The sequence below is a fragment of the Dermochelys coriacea genome, chromosome 11 (assembly GCF_009764565.3).
Source record: "Dermochelys coriacea isolate rDerCor1 chromosome 11, rDerCor1.pri.v4, whole genome shotgun sequence".
In the NCBI taxonomy this organism is placed as follows: domain Eukaryota; kingdom Metazoa; phylum Chordata; order Testudines; family Dermochelyidae; genus Dermochelys; species Dermochelys coriacea.
The window spans coordinates 13388252-13412655 of NC_050078.2; the positions used below are offsets into that span (position 1 = coordinate 13388252).

At 42.1% G+C, this 24404-nt stretch overlaps 1 protein-coding gene across 1 annotated transcript in view; it reads right to left on the bottom strand.

Moving 5' to 3' along the window:
- The window catches only part of SNX4 (sorting nexin 4), a 57984-nt gene extending 45084 nt beyond the window's left edge, over positions 1-12900 (bottom strand). The window contains exons 1-2 of the mRNA XM_038420968.2: positions 12632-12900; positions 5128-5246 (exon numbers count right to left, since the gene is read on the bottom strand). Of these exons, the coding sequence (XP_038276896.1) occupies positions 5128-5246; positions 12632-12745 (233 nt within the window). The 5' untranslated portion in view covers positions 12746-12900. The remainder of the gene's footprint in view (positions 1-5127; positions 5247-12631) is intronic.
- Between the last annotated feature and the right edge of the window lie 11504 nt (positions 12901-24404).

Genomic DNA, 24404 nt, shown 5'->3' on the forward strand with positions numbered 1-24404 from the left:
TGTATTTATATGTACTTTAAAGCCCCTTAAAGTTAAGCAATGGCTTAACTGATCCTGGACCCTTGGGGGAGGCAAGTATCATTTCTCCCATTTTACAAATAATTTAGCTGAGAGCTTACAAGATCATTTCTACCAGAACTAGAAACAAAACTTGGGTCAAAGCCATGCTGCCCAACTGGCTTTCCTACTGAATGTAACAAACTAAGGTACTTGGCTATCCTGTCTAACTACTACATCACGGTCTTCCCAGAAGCGTGACTAGAATCCAGGAATCCTGATACCTGACTATTTGCTATGGTGGTAAAATGAATGTGTTACAGTACTTCCCCCTCTACTGGCTTGTCTACATGAAGGCTAAAACTTTATACTTTAGCTCAAGTAGCAGGGGTCTTTATGTCTTTGGTTCAAACCCTGCAAACAACCCAAGTGACGGCGTCCTTATTGTTGCACACGATAGAAATTGTATTTTTCCAGTTTTCTTTTTAAGACAACTAGATTTAAAAAGAGAACCACCCTTGAACAGATTCTATGGTTAAAAGCCATTACGGTTTGTCAGCTGTGGCAGTATGGAACACAGGTGGACCACATTTCATTCACCTGTCTCACATTTCAGTTGTTTCTATCAAACATTGGCAGGTTTAAAAGCTGCCAAAGAGAGCTGTCATCAAACAAAATCACTTATATCAACATTTTCAGATGGGTACCTAAAGCTCTTTTGTTTAAATTAAAAATTGCCTGATTTTTCAGAGGTGCTGAATACTTGCATTTCCGCCTGCATGAAATAGGAGTTGCAGGTGCTCAGCATCTCTGAAAATCAGGCAACTATTATTTAGGTGCCTGACTTTTAGGCACCCATGTTCACCCTAGCTTCTCTGCCTCATTTGTACAATGTGGATGGCATTTACCTACTTATCTCAGAGGGATACTGCAAAGACAGGTGTATGTTTATCAAGTGCTTTGAAGAGGACAAGTGCTCTGACAGTGATTTTATGGAAGCTGTGATATGGATACACTTTCTCAGGACTGTTAAAAAATAGAAAACTGAAGAAAAAAGTTTTATCTGTAAGATCTTTTGAGTCAATGCTAACAATGTAAACCAAGAATTTAAATAAAATGGGATCCCTTTGGGAAGTCCGACATCTGAGATGCGCTGGACTTTCGCAGCCTACAGTGCTGCAATGTGTTGTCAGAGAAAGAAATCCACACCAAGTTTTCTAATTGTCACTGATAAACAACAGATCAATAAGGAAATCCCATCAGATGATGGTGTGGGTGAAACTTTAGGAAAACGATGTATGCAGTGAATTTTAAAGGAAGATGAAGATACTATCACTTGCATTTTGAAACAAACCAGTTAGTGGGTTTCATTGACGCCCAGTGATAGTTTGAAACACATGAGGTCTTCTATGGCTCAGTTTAGGGTGATCAAATGTCCTGATTTTATAGGGACAGTCCCAATATTTGGGGCTTTTTCTTATATAGGCTCCTATTACCCCCCACCCTCTGTCCCAATTTTTCACACTTGCTGTCTAGTCACCCTAGCTCAGTTTGTACATGTGCCCAGCTTAGTATATTTCCAATAGCCCATACTTATCTTCCATTACCAAGGCACATTCATAAGAACGGCCATATTGGGTCAGACAAAAGGTCCATCTAGCCCAGTATCCTGTCTTCTGACAGTGGCCAATGCCAGGTGCCCCAGAGGGAATGAAAAGAACAGGCAATCATCAAGCGATCCATTCCCTGTCGCTCATTCTGGCAAACAGAAGCTAGGGACACCATCCCTGCCCATCCTGGCTAACAGCCATTGATGGACCTATCCTCCATGAATTTATCTAGTTCTTTTTTGAACCCTGTTATAGTCTTGGTCTTCACAACATCCTCTGGCAAAGAGTTCCACAGGTTGACTGCGTGTTGTGTGAAGAAATACTTCCTTTTGTTTGTTTTAAACCTGCTGCCTATTAATTTCATTTGGTGACCCCCTAGTTCTTGTGTTAAGAGAATGAGTAAACAGCACTTCCTTATTTACTTTCTCTACACCAGCCATGATTGTATAGACCTCTATCATATCCCCACTTAGTCGTCTCTTTTCCAAGCTGAAGAGTCTCAGTTTTATTAATCTCTCCTCAGACGGAAGCTGTTCCATACCCCTCATCATTTTTGTTGCTCTTTTCTGAACCCTTTCCAATTCCAATACATCTTTTTTGAGATGGGGTGACCACATCTGCACGCAGTATTCAAGATGTGGGCATACCATGGATTGATCTAGAGGCAATATGATATTTTCTGTCTTATTATCTATCGCTTTCTTAACGATTCCCAAGATTCTATTAGCTTTTTGGGCTGCTGCTGCCACATTCAAGTTTAGTTCACTCTTAGTTATTTGTACAATTTGACTTAAAAAACAACCACCACTACCCCATATTTAAAACCTGGATAGTGGAAACCTTGGAACCCATGGATAATCATAAATATAATGCAACTGTTATTGAATGTTCTTCTTTCATACTATTGTGAACTGAATTTTATTCCTTAGCTACAGAACAACAAAATATCCTATTATCTTCACGCATATTGTGAAGCCCACTCAAAATTTACAGGCTCAGTATGAAGCCAGTTTAATAGCTTGCAATTACATTTGTACTGGGAAGCCAGCACTCCTTGCAAACAGAATGGGACAAATCCACATTTTCAGTATTTGTCTGACAACTGTGTAATTGGCCTTAGTATTTGCTGGCCACTGAATAAGAATCTGAGTGGTAATGAGTGGGAACATGGGCAATGAGAGACATCTCTGGCACTGGGAAAGAGCTGCGCAAGCAAAAGTGATAAGAACTGGAGAAGGCATCAGCATGGTTTGGGGCTGTATAGAGAGACTAGAGCTGTGCTAACAACTGATTTTCCAGCTTGGCCGAACCAGAAAAAAAATAGTTTCAGGTCAAACAAAACATTTAATTCGACCCAAAATATTTCATTTAAAGGATTTTCCTGTATATCAGTCTGAACAGAAAAAGATCAAAATGCTTGTTTTGAAATTATTGAAATAGAATGGTTTGTTTTTTTCAGAATTGTTTTGGTATTTTCAGCCACAATTTGTGAATTTGACATTGATTTGCAAAATATTTTGGTCAACCTAAAATATGCATTTTTTGGCAAAAAAGTGTTTTCTGAAAATTTTGCCCAGCTCTAACAGAGGCACACCAGAGTGCACTTCATATCACACAGCCACTAGAACTATTCAAATATTGCCCCTCCCTAGCTGTCAAATAAAAATACCATTTTGCCAGTATTTGTATCTGAATAAAAGATTCAAACACATCCCTAACTTTAATATAGTACATTTTAAAGAAAAAAATCCTACAGTTTTATAAATGTACACGTAACCAACTACCCAAGCTACAGTAGTGGGAAATATGTATGCTACTCCCATAAATACAAATAAAGCAGGAATTTCTCTCCTGGAGCCTTTGTTTTATGAAGTTAAACTTCCAAAATGAGAGAGAACCTCATGTACTCTATTAGCATATACAGGCATGATGCACAAAAAAGATGTCATGACCTATTCTTAGAAATGAGCATAATATATAACAAAGGTATTTCTGCATGAGTATGTTGTAGCTTTACAGTATCAACAATCAGTGTGAAATAAATTATCCTACAAAGGAATGTTTGAAAGCCATTACAAATTAAAGAGCCACTTAACTACTTAATGGAGTGCCTAATATTCTGGGAAATGTCACTTACGTTGCAATTTAAACTCCTCACAATATATGAATTTAGTATCTGTGTAAAAGATTATTAAATGTTGTTAGTTTCACAAAGTTCTATGTAGTCCTCACCTTTCCAGATTTACTCATAAAATATACATACATATACATGCTACTGATGTCAATGGCAACAGATATAGGACCCTATCTAGGGCTGGATTGTGAATCTTTTACTTTTTTGAATAGCAGCAACTCCACAAGCTGTCCCATATAAAGGATCACTTAGGGAATAAAGTGCTTTCCAAAATGAGTAAAGGTATCAAAGTGGCTCTTCGACAGGGGGAAATCTATCTTGTGAAAAAGTTTGATTTTTTTTTTTTTTTTTTTTTTTTTTTTTTTACAATTGTTCACTACTGCTTGAACATTTAAAATTGCAAATAGTCTTCATTGCATAGACAGAAATGTGTTTGCCATATTTGCATTACGTATACAGTTAACAGTACTTGATTTGAAAAACCATTTAAGCAACAAAAACTATTTCCAATTAAAAAACAACAAAAGTATTCCCAAATTGGTACTTGGTAAGAGAAGGAGGTTAATTAAATACTTACTTTAAAATGCCCCTCAAAGAGGAAAACATTAATTTGATTTCATCAGTACCATATTTTTTTTAAAAGATAAATTTAGAATACAGCTAAATGCTATGAGTTTTGACTTAAGTAGCGTGATTCAAAATATGTGATATCCCTTTGCTTTCCTGTATGCCAACTAAGTCAAATCATTATTTTCAGCCACAATGTACATTCTGACCAAGCACATTTCACCCCGAAAATCAAGCATGCATCAAGGAAAGTTGTTGTTTAACAGTGTCAAAAAATCTTTCAGATGCACCTTCCAAAAAACACAGGATGAACAGTTACCTACAATATGGATTAGAGCTGCTCATCCAGAGGGCATGTCTACACTAGCAGCCAGATCAACGCGCAGCTATCGATCTATCCAGGGTCGATTTATTGTGTCTAGTATTGATAAATCGACCGCCGATTGCTCTAGCCTCGACTCCAGTACTCCACTTCAATGAGAAGCGCAAGGGGAATTGTCGACATACCGCAGTGAAGACACCACGGTAAGTAGATCTAAGTACTAACTAAGATCGATCTCCCCCCATAGTGTAGACCAGCCCAGAGTTTCTCTACACCTTTGTCACCTGCCACATTTTCACTTAAAAAGTTGTACTCTTTCCTATATAAATAGATACTGTATAATTGAAAGCAGAAACTAACCCAGTTCTCTCACTGTAACTGCACTTGGACTCTAAATGGGAGTTTTAAAGAAATAATGTATAATCAAAAGCTACTGTACCTTTTTAAAAAAATAGCTTATCTATTAACCTACATTCATCTTAGTTCTTATTACCCACCTTGTCTCAATGAGGTAAGCAGTGTAGGTTTCTTGCATGTTCATGGCATTTCTTCCAGTCCGTTTTTCTGCTTCTGAGACAGTGATCTCTATTTTCTTTGACAAACAATCTTCCATCATCTTAGAAGAAAAATTACAAGGGTCCCACAAGTCATTTAAGAAAGAAATATGTACCAATTCCTTCCTCTTTTCCCCCCATCCCTATTTAAGTAGTAAGGCCTCAGTCCTGCAGAGACTTTCCTCACATGCTTAACATGCTGTGAACAGTACTACTGATAACGAGTAAAGTTAAGCACATATGTAAGTCTTTGAAACACCAGAGTCTAAGTTTTAATGACTTTTTTCTTGTCTCACATGTAGAATTCCCACACTTATTCTTAAGTCAAGAGACAAGTAGCCACTTTATTAGCTTTTCCCAATGTAACGCTGAGAATTATTTTATTATTTATCTTGCAGCAGCTCTTAGAAGCCCCAGGCACGAACCAGGACTTCACTGTGCTAGCGCTGTGCAAACACAGAACAAAAAGACAGTTCCTGTCCCAAAGAGCTTACAATACAAAGACAAGAGACAACAGGTGGATACAGACAGATGGGGAAGCACAAGAAAAACAGCGAGAATATTGGTCAGTCTGACTGGCAGGCAGCAATCTCAGCACATCAGTTGTCTGACCACCGTCAAGTTGTTGTAGGCTTGTAGGCTTTATGGTAAAGGAGCGTTTTAAGGAAGGTTTTGAATAAGGACAATAAGATAGCTTTGCACATGCTTACAGGTAACTCCTCCCAAGCATGAGGGGCAGGACAGACAAAGCATAAAGGTGCTTATTTGAACATTTAACAAGTGGATGATGAAAACTGGCGCCAATGGTAGAGTGGAGGCAGGAGGCATATGGTAGGCTGTGAAGGGCCTTGAAAATGAAAACCAATTTATGTTTGATGTGATGCAGAAAGAGGAGTCAGTGGAGGCATGCAAAGAGGGGGTGATCTAGTCAAAGCAATGATTTACGAAAGTGATTTTTCAGCAGCAGTACTGTGAATGGATCTGTGTGGGGAGAGATTGCATTTGGTGCTCTGCAGCAACTAACCTCTTCTACACTACTCCAAAATGTAATCCTGCAGCTACTATTTTTTCAAGTGAAAGGTTCATGCCATAAGCAACTTTAGAAATTACAGAAAACTTCAGCTCTCATGTAGAAAGAAATGCATGCACATATAAAGACACCTTCATCTATTGGAAGTTGCAAAGAGCGTCACAGAAAACAGATTTACCATACATACAAATACAAATGCATTTTTCTTTAGCGGGGGTTCTGCTAAAGCGTTATCACTGAACTTTTGGAGGGGAAAAAAATTAATTTTTACAACATGAACAACCAGAGTTAGATAATACAGCAATAAAAACCAGTGGCAGCCAGCCTAAACTTTCACTCCCTTTGGAGCTAGCATTAGTGGAAGACTTTCAGGAAATTACTAGTATAGAAAAGCAGAATGTGGCATTTGTTGAATAGTACAAAATTCTACACAACAGTTTAAGACAAACTATAACAAAAACCAAAAGCCTTGTTCTACTGAAACTACATTCTCCCTGTGTAAACTCACCCTGAAATTAGTCAAGTTGAATTTGGGTGGGTCACTGACACTAGCACCACTATCTCTTGAGTGATTTTTAAACAAGAGCTAGATATGCTAGTATCAGTGTCCAGCCCAAATTCAACTTGACTGATTTCAGGGAGTTTATATGGAATTTGATCAGGACCTTCGTTTGTCATTTCAGCCAAGAGACAGACCTAGATGACAGACTACAGCAGTGGTGGTTTTTTATTTTATTTATTTATTTTTAGTTGCTATAAAGATATATTGTAAAGCGATAGATATGAGCTGTCCTACCCAGCATTACATGCTGGAAACAGCAGAATGTGGTTATGTAAATTATGATCTAAGACCAACAAAAATATTCCAGGAAATGTAGAAAAAAAAATCTAGCAAAGGATGTGCTAGCAATCTTGTATTATACATGCATGTTGCAGCACAAGTTTCCAAAAGTGCTCTGTATCATCACCCAAATGAGGAACAGGCTGTACGGCTGAAATAGAGACCACAAACCCCGTGTACCTGTTCACAGATTATAAAGCCAGAAGGGACCATGCAGTGATCATCTAGTCTACATAGGCCATCAGACTTTCCTGAATTAATTCCTGTTTGAACAAGAGCATAACTTTTAGAAAAACATTCAATCTTGATTTTAAAAATTGTCAGTGATGGAAAATCCACCACAATCCCTTGTAAATTGTTCCAATGGTTAATTATCCTCACTGTTAAAATGTACACCTTATTTCTAATATGAATTTGCCTTGCTTCAACTTCCAGCGATTGGCTCTTGTTATACCTTTGTCTGCTAGACTGAAGAACCAATTATCAAATTTTTGTTCCTTATGCAATGGATACTGGGGCCACTGGAGGTGTGTAAACATGGACCATCCCCAGTGTGTCCTTTTGGGTCAGTCACTGGAGACATTTTCTGCAACACATAAGGGTTGTGTAAGCACTTGCCCTGCCGCCTGCAGCAGCTTGGAGTTGCGAGTACTCCCACAGGCAGCTGCTGAGTCTCCGGGGGACCGCTCGTAGCAGGCAAGCTGCCAGGTGTGGCAGGAAACCCCAGAACCAGTGATGGGTGCTGGACCCTTCTCCCTCCCCATTTTGTCACAGATATTTTTAGTAAAAGTCACGGACAGGTTATAGGCGTCCCTGAATTTTTCTTTATTGCCCGTGACCTGTCTGTGACTTTTACTAAAAATATTTGTGACAAAATCTTTACTAATCATAATTAAAGCTATCTTCTATTCCCCCCACTTCCCACCACACCCATCTCCTTTAATCAGATCACTTAGCCCTGGTCTACACTGGGGGGGGGGGAGGGGAGAGAAATTGATCTAAATAACGTAGCTGAAGCCGACGTACTTAGATCGACTTACCGTGGTGTCTTCACCGAGGTGAGTCAACTATTGATGCTCCCCCGTCGATTCTGCCTGCGCCTCTCGAGGTGCTGGAGCACAGGAGTCAACGGGAGAGCGCTTGGGGATCGATTTATCGCGTCTAGACTAGACGCGATAAATCGATCCCCGCTGGATCGAATGCTGCCCGCCGATCCGGCAGGTAGTGAAGACATACCCTTAGAATTATAGGTCTATATTATTTGTGAAAGTGATACTTTAGAAGCAGATTATGTAAGTATAAGCCACCCTTGAAAGAGTGCTATTTAAGAGTAACTAAAGAATGAACAAACAGAATTCTTAATATTTAATAATCAAATAGTGACCCTTCCACGAGGCATCTGTCTCAGGAAGCTTTACATTTCCTATCATATCCCTGCTGTCCTGAGGCTTTGCTTCATCTATAATGAAGAAGTTACTTTAAGACTCTAGAGAAGAGTTTGTAAGTCTCCTCAAAGGACTTTTGCATTTCAATTTTTGAATGAAATTCTTTGTTAATAGTTTTCATAAAAACAAGGTTACTTAGAAAGAGCCAAAGAATTTTAAGATCCTAGTCTGAAAATGCAATAAAGGTCTATATGTAGAGTGAACTAAACATTCTTTTGCCACTGCAGTACAGGCTTACGTCTACTACAACGGTTTATGTGACGTGCCCTGTAGGTTCAGCCAATTTTCAAGCCACTATTAAAGAATCACATGGGTGAGAGTCCCAGGAACACCTGGGTACGCCTTAGTTTTGCATACATATAGCTAACCTTTATTTTCCTGTACAACACTAGCTTTCATTCACATAATTTTTTTTTTGTTAAAATAGTTTCTCTAATATAGACAGGGCCAGCTGTGCAAAGTTTGTAGTATAAACCCACCTGAATACTGATAAATCACCAGCAGACTACACTATGTAAGCCATGAAAGTAGACTAGGTTGTCATTAAACTATCATTTTGAATTGGTTTCCTGACAGTCATCCCAATGAAACAGGCATGCCATTTATTAGGAGCCGACAAGATGTATTCCAATCTATTTTAAAAGTTGTTTTAGTATCTTTTTAAAAGATATGACTATCAGGCAAGACCATCAGTGATAAGTTCCAAGTTATCATTGCTCCAGCTTCTTTACACAAATTTCTGTTTTATTTAAAAAACAAAGAAAATTATGAATATACATAGGTTTGGTGGTCAAAATTCACAGTTAGTGGGAAGAAATGTGTGAGCAGAGGAAATCAGAAAGAAAAGTCTAATGTTATTTTAATATAATTTTGTTTGTTATAATACCTTTCTATTGTACCTTCCACCCAAGGGTCTAAAAGTGCTTCACATGTGTAGTGAGTTTAGCCTCAAAACGCCCCAAGAAGTAGTTAAGTATAATCCCCATTTTATAGATGGGAAAACAAGGCATGTAATAGAATCATAGAACTGGAAGGGACCTCGAGAGGTCGTCAAGTCCAGTCCCCTGCACTCGTGGCAGGACTAATTATCTAGACCATTCCTGGCAGGTGTTTGTCTAACCTGCTCTTAAAAATCTCCAATGATGGAGATTCCACAACCTCCGTAGGCAATTTATTCCAGTGCTTAACCACCTTGACAGTTAGGAAGTTGCAATTTAAGCCCACTGTTTTTTGTCCTATCAGCGGTTAACAAAAACAATTTTTCTTCCTCCTCCTTGTAAAAAACTTTTAATATACTTGAAAACTGTTATCATGTCCCCTCTCAGTCTTCTCTTTTCCAGACAAAACAAACCCAATTTTTTCGGGTTTCAGAGTAGCAGCCGTGTTAGTCTGTATTCACAAAAAAGAAAAGGAGTACTTGTGGCACCTTAGAGACTAACAAATTTATTTGAACATAAGCTTTCGTGAGCTACAGCTCACTTCATCGGATGCATTCGGTGGAAAATACAGTGGGGAGATTTATACACACACACACACAGAAGTTACAAATTAATTGTATCCAGTTTGCAAATTAATTCCAATTCAGCAGTCTCTCGTTGGAGTCTGTTTTTGAAGTTTTTTTTGTTGAAGGATAGCACGATTACAGACCTGAGAGTGGCTATTCTTCAACAAAAAAACTTCAAAAACAGACTCCAACGAGAGACTACGGAATTGGAATTAATTTGCAAACTGGATACAATTAACTTAGGCTTGAATAGAGACTGGGAATGGATGAGTCATTACATAAAGTAAAACTATTTCCCCATGTTATTTCTCCCCCCACCCCACCCCCCGCTGTTCCTCAGAGGTTCTTCTTAACTGCTGGAAATGGCCCACCTTGATTATCACCAAAAGGTTTTCCTCCTTCCCCCGCTCCTTCCTGCTGATAATAGCTCATCTTAAGTGATCACTCTCCTTACAGTGTGTATGATAAAACCCTTTGTTTCATGTTCTCTGTGTGTGTATATAAATCTCCCCACTGTATTTTCCACCGAATGCATCCGATGAAGTGAGCTGTAGCTCACGAAAGCTTATGCTCAAATAAATTTGTTAGTCTCTAAGATGCCACAAGTACTCCTTTTCTTTTTTGCCAATTTTTTCAGTCTTCCCTCATAGGTCATGTTTTCTAGACCTTTAATCATTTTTGTCGCTTTTCTCTGGACTCTCTCCAATTTGTCCACATCCTTCTTGAAATGTGGAGCCCAGAACTGGACACAATACTCCAGTTGAGGCCTAATCAGCACAAAGTATGGTGGAAGAATTACTTCTCGTGTCTTGCTTACCACACTCCTGCTAATACATCCCAGAATGAGGTTCACCTTTTTTTTTTTTTTTTTTTTTTTTTTTGCAATAGTGTTACACTATGGGTCAACTATGACCCCGGATCCTTTTCTGCAGTACTCCTTCCTAGACAGTCATTTCCCATTTAGTATGTGCAACTGATTGTTCCTTCCTAAATGGAGTACTTTGCATTTGTCCTTATTGAATTTCATCCTATTTACTTCAGATCATTCTTCCCGTTAGTCCAGGCCATTCTGAATTTTAATCCTATCCTTCAAAGCACTTGCAGCCCTTCCCAGCTTGGTATCGTCCACAAACTTTATAAGTGTACTCTCGATGCCATTATCTAAATATCTGATGAAGATATTGAACAGAATCAGACCCAGAACTGATCCCTGTGGGACCCCACTTGGTATGCCCTTCCAGCTTGACTGTAAACCACTGATAAATACTCTCTTGGAATGGTTTTCCAATCACTTATGCACTCACCTTATAGTAGCTCCATCTAAGTTGTATTTCCCTAGTTTGTTTATGACGTTATGTGAGACGGTATCAAAAGCCTTACTAAAAATCAAAATATATCACATCTACTGCTTCCCCCCATCCAAAAGTCTTGTTACCCTATCAAAGAAATCTATCAGGGTGGTTTGACACTATTTGTTTTTGACAAATCCATGCTGAGTGTTATTTATCGCCTTATGGTCTTCTAGATGTTTGCAAACTGATTGCTTAATTATTTGCTCCATTATTTTTCTGGGTACAGAAATTAAGCTGACTGGTCTGTAATTCCCGGCGTTGTCCCTATTTCCTTTTTTATAGATGGGCACTATATTTGTTACAGATATAATGTTACAGATAGGAAGCCAAGGCACAAAGATTTAGCTTCTCTAGTAAATAAGGGGCAGCCACTCTATGCAGTATTTACGGCAAGCACAAATCAGATGTGAGCACACAAAGGCAGCATCTTAGCACCACAGGAAGAAGCGTTACCTTTAGTAGGAGCAGTGGTTTATTTGTGACATTGGCGGGAAGAGGGAGTCAGACAAAGGTTGCAGAGTAGCAGCCGGGTTAGTCTGTAGCCGCAAAAAGAAAAGGAGGACTGGTGGCACCTTAGAGAGGAACACATTTAGTTGACTTGCATAATCACAGGTTGCAGAGTAGCAGCCGGGTTAGTCTGTATTCGCAAAAAGAAAAGGAGGACTGGTGGCACCTTAGAGACTAACACATTTATTAGAGCATAAGCTTTCGTGAGCTACAGCGTGAGCTTATGCTCTAATAAATGTGTTAGTCTCTAAGGTGCCACCAGTCCTCCTTTACATTTAGTTGAGCATCAGCTTTCGGGAGCAGCGAGCTGAAGCTCAGGAAAGCTGCTGCTCAACTAAATGTGTTAGTCTCTAAGGTGCCACAAGACAAAGGTTCTGGCATTACAGAGAGAGGGGGAAGAGTCTGCAAAGGCCAAGGCAAGGCACAAACCAGCTAGGAAGGAAGGTGGCAAAGGAAGAATTCACAAGAGGGCAGGTGACGGGGGGGGGGGGCACTTTCCACCTGCCGAGGCTGCTGCGCCCGCCCCTCACCCAGGACTCGGGCCACTGTGCGTGCCCCACTCTGCCCAGGCCTCCCGCCAGCTGGGCCTGGGCTCCTCTCTCCTGCCCCGGGGGAGCGCCCGGCCCCGCTCCACGCTACCCTCCGCCCCGAGCGGCCGCCAGCGGCAGGAGAGAGCGGCGCTCGGCAGAGGCGCCTAGGCCGGAGCGGAGCCCGGCCGCCTCCTCTTCCTCAGCCGGGCCGCCCCCGCCTGCGGGTCGCCCCCCTCACCGTGCCCGCCGCTCCTCCGTCCGGCTCCTCCGCCGCCGGCCCGCCGCGCGGCTCAGCCTCGCCCGCCTGGCAGCCGTCGCTGGCGCCGTGCGGCTCGGCCTCCGGCCTCTCCATGGGAATGGGGGCTCGGCTCGGCTCGGCTCCGCTCCCCTTCCCTTCCGCGCAGGCGCCTCCCGCGGCTGAGACCCGCTCGGCTGAGCCAACTCATCGCAGGGCCGGGGAGAAGCGCCCCAGGCCTCCCCTCGGGTCCCGGAGCCCCCGGCTCCTCCTGGCTCTACCCCGAGGAGATCCCCCGGCCAGAGACCCGGAGAAACGGGGTGCAGCCCCCAGGCCCCCCGCCGGGATCCCCCGGCCAGAGACCCGGAGAAACGGGGTGCAGCCCCCAGGCCCCCCGCCGGGATCCCCCGGCCAGTGACCCGGAGAAACGGGGTGCAGCCCCCAGGCCCCCCGCCGGGATCCCCCGGCCAGTGACCCGGAGAAACGGGGTGCAGCCCCCAGTCCCCACGCCGGGATCCCCCGGCCAGAGACCCGGAGAAACGGGGTGCAGCCCCCAGGCCCCCCGCCGGGATCCCCCGGCCAGTGACCCGGAGAAACGGGGTGCAGCCCCCAGTCCCCCCGCTGGGATCCCCCGGCCAGAGACCCGGAGAAACGGGCTGCAGCCCCCAGTCCCCCCGCCGGGATCCCCCGGCCAGTGACCCGGAGAAACGGGGTGCAGCCCCCAGTCCCCACGCCGGGATCCCCCGGCCAGAGACCCGGAGAAACGGGGTGCAGCCCCCAGGCCCGCCGCCGGGATCCCCCGGCCAGTGACCCGGAGAAACGGGGTGCAGCCCCCAGTCCCCACGCCGGGATCCCCCGGCCAGAGACCCGGAGAAACGGGGTGCAGCCCCCAGGCCCCCCGCCGGGATCCCCCGGCCAGTGACCCGGAGAAACGGGGTGCAGCCCCCAGTCCCCCCGCCGGGATCCCCCGGCCAGTGACCCGGAGAAACGGGGTGCAGCCCCCAGTCCCCCCGTCGGGATCCCCCGGCCAGTGACCCGGAGAAACGGGGTGCAGCCCCCAGTCCACCCCGGCCGGGATCCCTCGGCCAGTGACCTGGAGAAACGGTGTGCAGCCCCCAGTCCCCCCGCCGGGGAATCCCCCTGCCCAGAGACCGCCGGAGAGACGGGTGCAGCCCCCAGTCCCCCGTCGGGATCCCCTGCCAGTGACCCCGGAGAACGGGGTGCAGCCCCCAGTCCGCCCAGCCCGGGAATCCCTCGCCAGTGTACCCCGGAGAAACGTGTGCAAGCCCCCAGAGTCCGCACCGCCGGGATCCACCTGGCCATTGAACCCGGAGTAACGGGGTGCAGCCCCCAGTCCCCCTGCCGGGAGGGCCCAGCTACACCCTGGACATGGGAGCAATCAACAGCGCTATCAATAGCTGTCTATAAACCTGCTCCAACTGCAACAAACTAATAATGGGGCTGGTGATAAAATCACAAACTCATAATGCATAGGCTAGATATTTATTAATCATGCAGATTGGAGAATAATTACTAAGGATTCTGATTGCCGGTCAGGGATAAATTAATAATATGTTAACAGCCAGCACAAAAGGCTATCAGTTATCATTCATGATTGAAATGTTGCCATTGTTACATCCCCGCTGTGACTCCTGCCAGCTCTCCTACTGGAACAGAGGAGCTGGTCAACTCCAATAGCAATTGTGGATTTATAATTACATTACTAAGCGCTGTATTGTACCGTTCGTCATTTTTGCATTATCGGTCTCTTCATTATGTCATTGTTTTATTATTGGTAAATAACAAAATAGCTGCTAATGTTAGTTAAGAGCTGTGGGATATTGGCAACATATTCAGTGGACTATCATTCTGACCACCTCACCCTCACTTTTGAATCCCTCTACTCAGTGCTTTTTCTGAAAGGGCACAAGCAAGCTTCTGATCCTGACCTTTATAAATGTTCACAATTTAGCTACTCTTGTATCTTCCCTCCAAACTGTCTCCATTGCCTGTTTGCCCATTTTTCCCATAGGCACCTTCATGCTTTCTTCTGTTTTACCCCTTATACATGACATACCCTTCCTGAAATAGTCTATAGACCCTGTTCTACAAAGCCCTGCTCAAAACCCACATCTACCATGATGCCTACAGGAAAGTACCAACTGATTACAGTTAGGTACATGGCCAGTAGAGGCTTCTGATATTCATCTCACTCAGTTGGCCTTTAAACTAATGTTCTTGTTACTACTTACTTTGTCCTCCTTCCCCATTCCTTCTGATTGTTGCACCCGCTTGTTGCATCTGGTCTTAATTAGATTATAAACAATATCTTTTCCTACATGTACGTATAATATCTGGCAGAATGCGGTCCTGATCTCAGTTAGGGCCTCTGGGCACTATTATAATACAAATAATAATAAATAATTAAGCTGAATATCTTTCTCTGTCGCTTGAGAAGTAAAACTGTGTTTCGTTGTTCTTTCAGTGGACACAACTTCAGCATTAACCACAGCTGAACTTGCACATATTCTTCATCAATAATTTATCCTTTTCTCCCAACTGTATTTCAAATAAACCCCCAAACATTCTTCACAGAACTGTGGACGAATATCCTGCATCTGGGTTCTATTCTGTTGTCTTCAATGTTTGTTCAAATTTCTTCTCAGATGACTTGAATTGTTATCTCATCCCTTCTTTCGAGCAGGATGGAGTTTCCCAAGCTTTTTCACTGAAGGGTTTCTTGGAATGAAAGCCTTTTACAAATATGTGAGCTGCTGATATGTCCTTTGAATATGATTGATTTAAGATTTGTTTTATAAACCCAACATCCTGTTTAGATGTAAATGCATGATTGCACACTGTAGCAGAAAATCTGTTTTCTATTACGGTGTGGTTGTCAGTATGTTTACTCAAGATATACATTAAGATACATATCCTGTATCCATTACATTTGCATTTAAAGGATGTGCATACTCAAATTTTTCTGATCTATATCAGTAATATAATTGAAATTCTTTAGTGAAACCTATATACAATATCAAACTTTGTTTTTATTATGAAAACAGTGCTATCAGTAAAAAAGTAATAATACACATATTACCTCTTCCAATTATTTCAGAAGCGCTTTAATAATGAATTCTCTTAATACCCTTGTGAGAGAGGTAACATTATTATATCTGTTTTACAGACAGATAAACTGAGGCACAGAAAGAGACCAAGTGACTTGCTTGATAACATTAGCAGAGATGGGAATAGAATTTCAAAGTCATGGGTCTTAGTTCTGAGCTCTTACCAATAGACAACACGGCTTCTCTGTGAATAAGTGTAACACAAAGAAAAACATAGGGCCAGATTTAGCCATCATTATTCATGTTGAATAGTACTCTTTAATTATAAAAGAAAAAATATCACTTGCAGCTTGTACTCAGTTAAAAATACTGTGGGTTTTGCTACCTAATTTTGATGCTGAAGTATATGAACTGCACTTGATGGCCTAGTCTTCCATCAGTGCATGAGGGGTTATAGACGTTCATCTCAAAGACAGTTACATAGGCATTATTCGACTACCTTTCTCAGGCAAAAGTCCCACTAAAGGCAATGGGAAGTTTGCCTGATTAAGGACTGCAGTGCCAAGGCTGGGATTTGTAAATAGGAATTTACCACTATTAGGTAATTGTTTTCATGCTGTCACCGTTATAGGACCAATGGCATTTGGGACTCCTTTAGTCCTTCGTGAGTGCCCCCCTTAGGTGACAGGCCTGGCTTTCTGCATCTCCTTCTGGGCAGAACCCCACATTTCAACCACACTGGGATAGGGTTTCTGGGCATCAATCATGTTAAAATGACAGGCCCAACTCAGTTTGGCAACTTTGATCCCTTTTACTTTAGGGACCTGTGACCACTGAGGTGATTAAAGTGACAAAAAAACCCATCTTTTTAAAAACAATGTAGTTATTTATTCATTCACCCAAAAGGTACAAATCACACATAGCAAATGCTAAAAACAATCAAGGTCAACATGTATATTTCCATTTACCTAACCCTTAATCTTTCCTTATAAGCTTTCGTACATTTCAGATAGCCCATGTCTGGGTTGTAAGAAGCAGAGTGCTTGTTGCATTATTTTATTATCATTATTTATTATTTGTATTATCATAGTGCCTAGGAGTCCCACCCCTATTGTGCTAGGTGCCGTACCAACAGAGAACAAAAAGATAGTCCCTGCCCCAAAGACCTTACAATTTAAGTTTAAGATAAAAGACAAAAGATAGGGGAGTACAAGGGAACAATGAGACAATATTTGTCAGCATGATCACCGCTGGTGTCAGCATACCAACAGCCTAACCATTGTCACATTTTTTGTAAGCCTCAGAGCACAGTAGTGTATTAAGGAGGGTTTTTGAAGGAGGAGAATGAGTTAATTTTGGGGATGTTTATGGGGGATCCCAAGAATGATGGCAGCATGAAAGAAAGCACCAAGGTGCTTGTTTGAAAATTTAGGTGGGTGATGAAGGCTGACATCATGGTCCTGTCAGAGGCTGGAGTTGACTTTTTGATACTGAATGAGAGATGATAGGGTGGGGATAGATCATGAAGGGCCTTGAAAGTGAAGACAAATAGCTTATGTTTGATACATCAGGGAAGAGAGAGATAGTGAAGGGTTGCAAAGAGAGGGGTGGCACGGTCAAAGCCACAGGCTATGAGAATGATCTTTACAACTGCATTCTGAATAGATATCAGCAGGGCAAGACTGCATTTGTCAAGGTCAGAGAACAGGATATTGCAGTAACTGAAATGGGAGACAATGAGAGCCTGGATGAGAGTTTTAGCTGTGCGGATTGACAGGAAAGGCCCCATCGTACAGATGTGATGTTGAAAGAATCTGAAAGATTGAGGCATAGTCTGAATGTGAGGAGCTAGAGTCAAGTTCCAGTTCCAGATGACAGTCAGGTTACAGGCCTGAATGACAGATAGGATGGAAGTGTTGTCCACAATGGTTGAGAAAGTAGGTTGTGACAGATATGGCTATTTCCTTCAATATCTTTAGAAGATCTTAATATATTACATTTATGTATTGTTGTGGGCAGGGATTATATATAATTCCATGGAAGAGGGAGACCATAGCCCACTAAGAACACTGGGGAATAATTAGGAAAATTCACTCAGGTTGTAACACCTCCTATGAAGTCCCACCAGCTGGTAAGACTTGCACATACTGGTTCAAACTGCATTCTCCAGAGACCAACAGACAAAGCAAGGACTGTGCTTGCTCAGGGAGATTAGAGAAGCTACAAAAATAGCAAACCCAATAATAATGGGGGATTTCAGCTATCCCCATATTCACTGGAAACATGACACCTCAGAATGGGATGCATGCAGAGATAAAATTTCTAGACACCATTAATGACAGCTTCTTGGAGCAGCTAGTCCTGGAATCCGCAAGGGAACAGGAAATTCTTGATTTAGTCCTAAGTGGCACACCGGATCTAGTCCAAGAGGTGAATATAGTCGAACCACTTGGTAATAGTTAAAATAGTGTAATTAAATTTAATATCCTTGTTAAAGAAACTCAACACAGTAGCATTTAACTTCAACCAGCAAAAGATAGAAAAACTAATAGTAAAAAAGATTTTTAAGTACATCAGAAGCAGGAAGCCTGCTAAATAATCACTGGGATCACTGGACGATTGAGGTATGAAAAGGAAGGAAGACAAGGCCATTGCAGAGAAGCTAAATGAATTCAGAATGTGAGGGAGATTCCCGCACCTGAGCCATTCTTTTTAAGTGACAGATCTGAGGAACTATCTTGGATTGAGGTGTCAATATGACAGGTTTTGGAACAAATTGATAAATTAAACAGTAATAAGTCACCAGACCAGACTGTATTCATGCAAGAATTCTCAAGGAACTCAAATATGATTGAAGAACTGGTATGTAACCTATCGCTTAACTCAGCCATTGTACCAGATGACTGGAGGTTTGGTTACTGTGGTGCCAATTTTTTTTAAAAGGATCTAGAGGCACTCCTGGCAATTACAGGTCAGTAAGCCTAACTTCAGTACCTGAAAAATTGGTTGAAATGATTGTAGACAGAATTATCAGACACAGATGAACATGGTATGTTGGGGAAGAGTCAACAGAGGTTTTGCGAGGGAAAATCTTGCCTCACCAAACTATTAGAATTATTTGAGGAAGTAAGCAAATATGTGGATAAGGGTGATTCATTCGATATAGTGTACTTGGACTTTCAGAAAGCCTTTGACAAGGTCCCTCACCAACGGCTCTTAAGTAAGGTAAGGAGTCATGGGATAAAAGAGAAGGTCCTCTCATAGATAAGTAACTGGTTAAAAGATAGGAAACAATGGATAGGAATAAACAATCAGTTTTCACAGTGGAGAGAGGTAAATAGCAGGGATCTGTATTACCCAAGGATCTGTATTGTGCTGTCCAACATATTCATACATGATCTGAAAAAAAGGGTAAACAGTGAGGTGGCAAAGTTTGTAGCCTATTCAAAATTACTCAAGATAGTTAAGTCCAAAACAGACATCAAAGAGTTACAAAGAGATCTCACAAAACTGTGTGACTGGGCAACAAAATGGCAGATGAAATTCAAATGTTGACAAATGCAAAGTAATGCACATTGGAAAACATAATTCCAAGTATTCATATAAAATGATGGGGTCTAAATTAGCTGTTACCACTCAAGAAACAGATCTTGGGGTCCTCGTGGATAGTTCTCTGCAAACATCTATCTAATGTGTAGCAGCAGTGAAAAAAGCTAACAATGTTAGGAACCATTAGTAAAGTGATAGATAAAAACACAATAAATATCATAATACCACACTATATATCCATGGTACCTTACACTTTGAATACTGTGTGCAGTCTGGCTACACCATCTCAAAAAAAGATACATCAGAAATTTAAAAAGTACAAAGAAGGGCAAGAAAAATGATTAGAGGTATGGAATAGTTTCCATATTAGGAGAGATGACAAAGACTGGGACTGTCTTTGCTTAGGAAAGAGATGACTGAGGGGGGATATGATAGATAGATAGATAGATAGGGTATAGAGGTCTATAAAATCATGAATGGTGTGGAGAAAGTGAATAAGGAAGTGTTATTTATCTCTTCACATAACACATGAACCAGGGGTCACCCAATGAAATTAATAGGCAGCAGAGATCTACTTAAATCACAGAGAAATCACATATTTTTCACTGGTTGGTCAGTGCATAAAGCAGATTTCATGGATGTATTCATACAGTTGTATATTCCATGCCACCCTTACTTCAGCACTGCTGCTGGCAGCGGCACTGCCCTCAGAGTGGGGCACTTGGCCAGCAGCTGCCACACTCTGGCTGCCCAGCTCAGAAGGCTCTCCACTTTGCCTTCGGAGCTGGGCAGCCAGAGAGCAGCAGCTGCTGGCCAGGCGCCCAGAAGGAGGATGGGGCATAAACTACTACAGACACAAAGAAGTGGGGAATGGTCAAGTAAGTTTGAGAACCACTGCCCTAATGATTAGTATCCTCCTTTTGGTCCTAGGTTTAGCCTTGGGAAGAGTAAATCATTTTTAGCTTGGCTGGCACTAGTAGAGTGTATTCCCCCAAAACAGATTCCTTATTGTTTGTACAAGGACTCATCTATATCATTGTTTTACCTCTCTTGCTTGGATCCTTTGACAATCCCTTTTGATCTAATTCCAAAGCAAGTAGCCCATTGTAACAAACACACAGAAGCATGCACCATATTCATAAAAAATAATATAGATATTTTGCAGTTTGTCAGCCACCCTAATTTGCACTAGCACTATTTACAGCTTCAAAACTATGTGTATTTTTCTTTTTAAGGGGCTTTTTAGAAGCTTCTAAAATGAAACAATAAAGATTGCAAAAGATTTTTAAATCCATCATTCTATTGCTGAGAAATTTAAAAAAAAAGAAAAGAAAAGAACAGCCGCCAGGCTTTCTGCATGTCCCAGTAATATTTGTAAGGTCAGTAACCAAAGCAGGAAACAATTAATTGGCAAATCTTATTCCCAAAGATATGACGTATATGTTTGTATAGCGCCTAGTTCGATGGAGCCCTGGTCCATGACTGGAGCTCCTAGGCACTACAACAAAACAAATCAATAACAATAATGATAATGTATAATGATGATACAATATACTGGCTCAAGGAAATTGGCCTTGGCTCCCCATCCCTAATGGTTGGCTCCAGAAAACATAAAGCCCGCTATTTGCTAATAAAAGTAGTTCTGTAGCCCGAGATGCTAGTGGCTTGTCCTTTTGGTGCTGAAGGGCCTATGTTTGAGCCCCACTGAAGACCGTGGTATCTGTATGCATGTGGCCATGTTTCTTATAATGATAAACAAGGCAGAAATGTATGTTCCTTAAGAGACACTGGGGTGAAGAATCACTGTTAGGGAATTGCCAAAAATAAATAGTAAAAAATCCTTGATAGCCTGCTTTAGCATGCAAGAATGCAAGAGAGAGGGCAAGGAGGAAGCCTAATAGGACCAAAAAGAGAAATCCTTCACCCAAAGAGCCTCATGGATGTGTTTGTATATGAATTGAATAACTATGTGAAGGGGCCATAAAGATAGCAATAAAAGCAAAAATCAAGCTAAGCACCCAGACAGGGAAGCAGAAACTCATAAAAAGAAAATAATTAGAGAGGAACTGGAAGCCTTTCAGAGAAAAGAAGGGACCAAGTCACTTTGAACTCACTTTGTCCCACTCACTTTGAACTCAACGGGAGTTTTGCCACTGTCTTCAATAAGAGCAAAACTGGGCCTATAAATACCAACTAGAGAGCCAAAATCAACTCAGAGTTTTGAAAGAAGCCAGAAGTGATCACCAATGGCACAAACAAGGCTTTTCTGAAAACTGTCCAAAAAGCAGCAAGGAGGAAGAAGCAAGAGAAACCCAAAGCCTTATGGGAAGAAGCCAAACAGAAATGGGAAACAATGGAACAGAAAAGGAGATTAGGCATAGCATAGTGGGGCAAATTGTGCCCTGATTTAGGTTTTGTGCTGTGAACTGAATGAAGTTGTGCAAGGTCTACAACTAGGCAAACCCTATAGAGAAAAATAACATGCATAGCAACATAGGAGAAAGTAATGCCATGCACCTCTAACAGATGTCAATCATCAGATAGGTGTACATGAAAAGCAATGCAATCCATTTGGTGATATGAACAAGAGGTGTGTTAGATGATGTGTGAGACTAGTGTGTGCGAGGCTAAGGAGAAATAGGTGTGGCAGTGCAAAAAACAGCATAATGTGCCCCCCATTCAAAAATTAATAAGTTTATCCCTGATAAGGAATCACTGGAATAAGCTGTACATAACTATTCTCCATGACCACTTAAATGTCACCACAGCAGATGTTGAATGAGCTGCACCAAGAGAATGAAAAATGACAAAGCCCAGCTAAGGTTAGGGTTTTCTCATAGACGATGTCAGGGAACCCATATAAAAACCAAGCCATATAACCCATTTGTATAATTTCAGTAACAAAGCCCAGGAATCAGGAGCACTGCAATATGAGTGGACGTTCAGCACAGAATCAGAACAAGTATCCTTACGAAAAAAAGATGGATCAGGCTGTTGGACCTGATCCTGCATCACTATCTCAGGCAAAGCTTCCATTCCCATCAGTGTGGGTTCCCAACCCATAGTTTGAGAACCGCCAGAATAGAATATGGCCCAATGTTTTTAATTTCAGCTGAGACAGACAAGGTAGGTGATTGGATCACCTTCTGTTCGTGGAAGGGACAAGCTTTCGAGATTCACAGATCTTCTTCAGATCTAAGGAAGGTAACCAGAGTATAAATACAGGACAGATTGTTAAGTGTAGCGGATTCACACATGCTGTCGGAGATCACTTAAAATGAAGTGGGCAATTCAGGGTTAGCAGGCAGTAGGGTGTTTTACAAATTGTTGTAATGAGCCATAAAATCAATGTCTCTGTTAAGTCCCTAGTTTTTAGTGTCTAGTAGAGTGATGAATTTAAGCTCCCAGACTCATCTTTGGAAGGTGTTGTGCAGGTTTCTGTTGAGAACAAGGACTGAGGGGCAGATATGGATTGATCGCTCTGTGAAAAGTGTTCCCCCAGAGGTGATGTGGTGTTTTTGTCATTTATCATTTTTCTGTCTGAGTCCATTTGAAAGTGTAGCGATTGTCTGGTTTCACCCACATGTTAGGGCATTTAGAGGACTTGATGAGATACACCACATATTGTGATAGGTATGTGTAGGACCTATGGATCTTGAAAGGTGTTTGTGGGAAGTATTGATTATCATAATAGTGGAGATATGTCTGCAGGTTTCGCAGATGTTGGGGGTTTATCTGAAGGCCAATTGTCATTTGTCTAGCTGTCATTTCTGAACCCACTGCTGATAGCAGCTATCTTGCTAAGAAAGTACCATCATACAAGGCGATGGCTGGTTGGAAGCTCAGTGGGAGAAACTGAGACAAGGTTCCAATCTGTTTTATTATTGGATGAACAATCATTGAAAGGACTTGACTACTTTAAAATTACACATTTGGGGCTGGATTTACTCTGGCTGACACAGCGAGATGTCAGTTATACCTTTCTGTGCCAGCTGATTTTCTCTGCACTAGGGGAGGAAGGGTGATTCACATGAAAGAAAGGCCAGCAGTGTTGTTGCCTGGCTGTTCATAGGTTTACCACCCAGAGAGCCTGCTAACATTCCTCTTAGCTGCTTTGTCTATGACCAGTCCCAGACAGTACTATCCACTGGGGTAGATACCCCCTCTGGTGGAGGAGAGATTGAAGCCACTTTCTGTTACCACAACCTCTTCCTGTCCAATTTTTTTTATTGCCAGGTTCCTTAGTTCCACCAAGGCTAAATCTGGCCCTTTGTTTAAATACACAATGCATTTTTTCAGGTGGCTGAAGTCTGATTTTGGTTCTTTAGTAAAAACTTTCAGTCTCTAAGTGAGAATTTAGGAAAAACCACTCCCACAATGCAATTTAAAATTATCCTGCAGAAATCTTTTTGACTGAGCTCAAAATCCAGCCTTCAGTATGTCCTGAGTTATGAGGTTGTCCAGACCTCTAATAGAGGAACAGGGGAGTTTACACCAAATGGCATAAACAAGTCAACAATTAAAAAAACACCATTTATCTCCTCCTCCTCCCCAACGTCTTGTTCCAAAGTTCATTGTGTTCTGTCACTGAAGCAAAGCACTGGAATATAAATTAAAGCCCTTTGGGCCAAATCCTGAAGATGTTACTCACTCCTTACTCATTCCTTAGCCAGGCAAAGTGCCCAGTAAGTCTGGGGGTTTCTTCTTGCATAAAGTCTGAAAAATAAGGGAGGACTTCAGCCCTGAGCTATTTGTGAGGCAGAGGTCTGGTCTAGTGGTTTGAGCAGAAAGCCAAAAAAGTACTAAGCTATAAGCCTGGCTCTGAAACCAATTCGCTCCATGTCCTTGGGAGAGTAACTTAATTTCCCTTTCTCAGTTTCCTCATCTGAAAAATATATGTAAAACATTTTGCTCGTCTACACAGTGAGTTAGTGCCTGGCAAGCCATGGTGGGAACCTACAGCACACCAACTGGCCTGCTAAACCCAGGGTTGTGAGTTCAATCCTTGCAGGGGCCAGTCAGGGATCTGGGGCAAAAATTGGGGATTGGTCCTGCTTTGAGCAGCGGGTTGGACTAGATGACCTCCTGAGGTCCCTTCCAACCCTGAGATTCTATGATCCAAACATTCACTCACACCCCATGTGGTCACAACTCCAGAG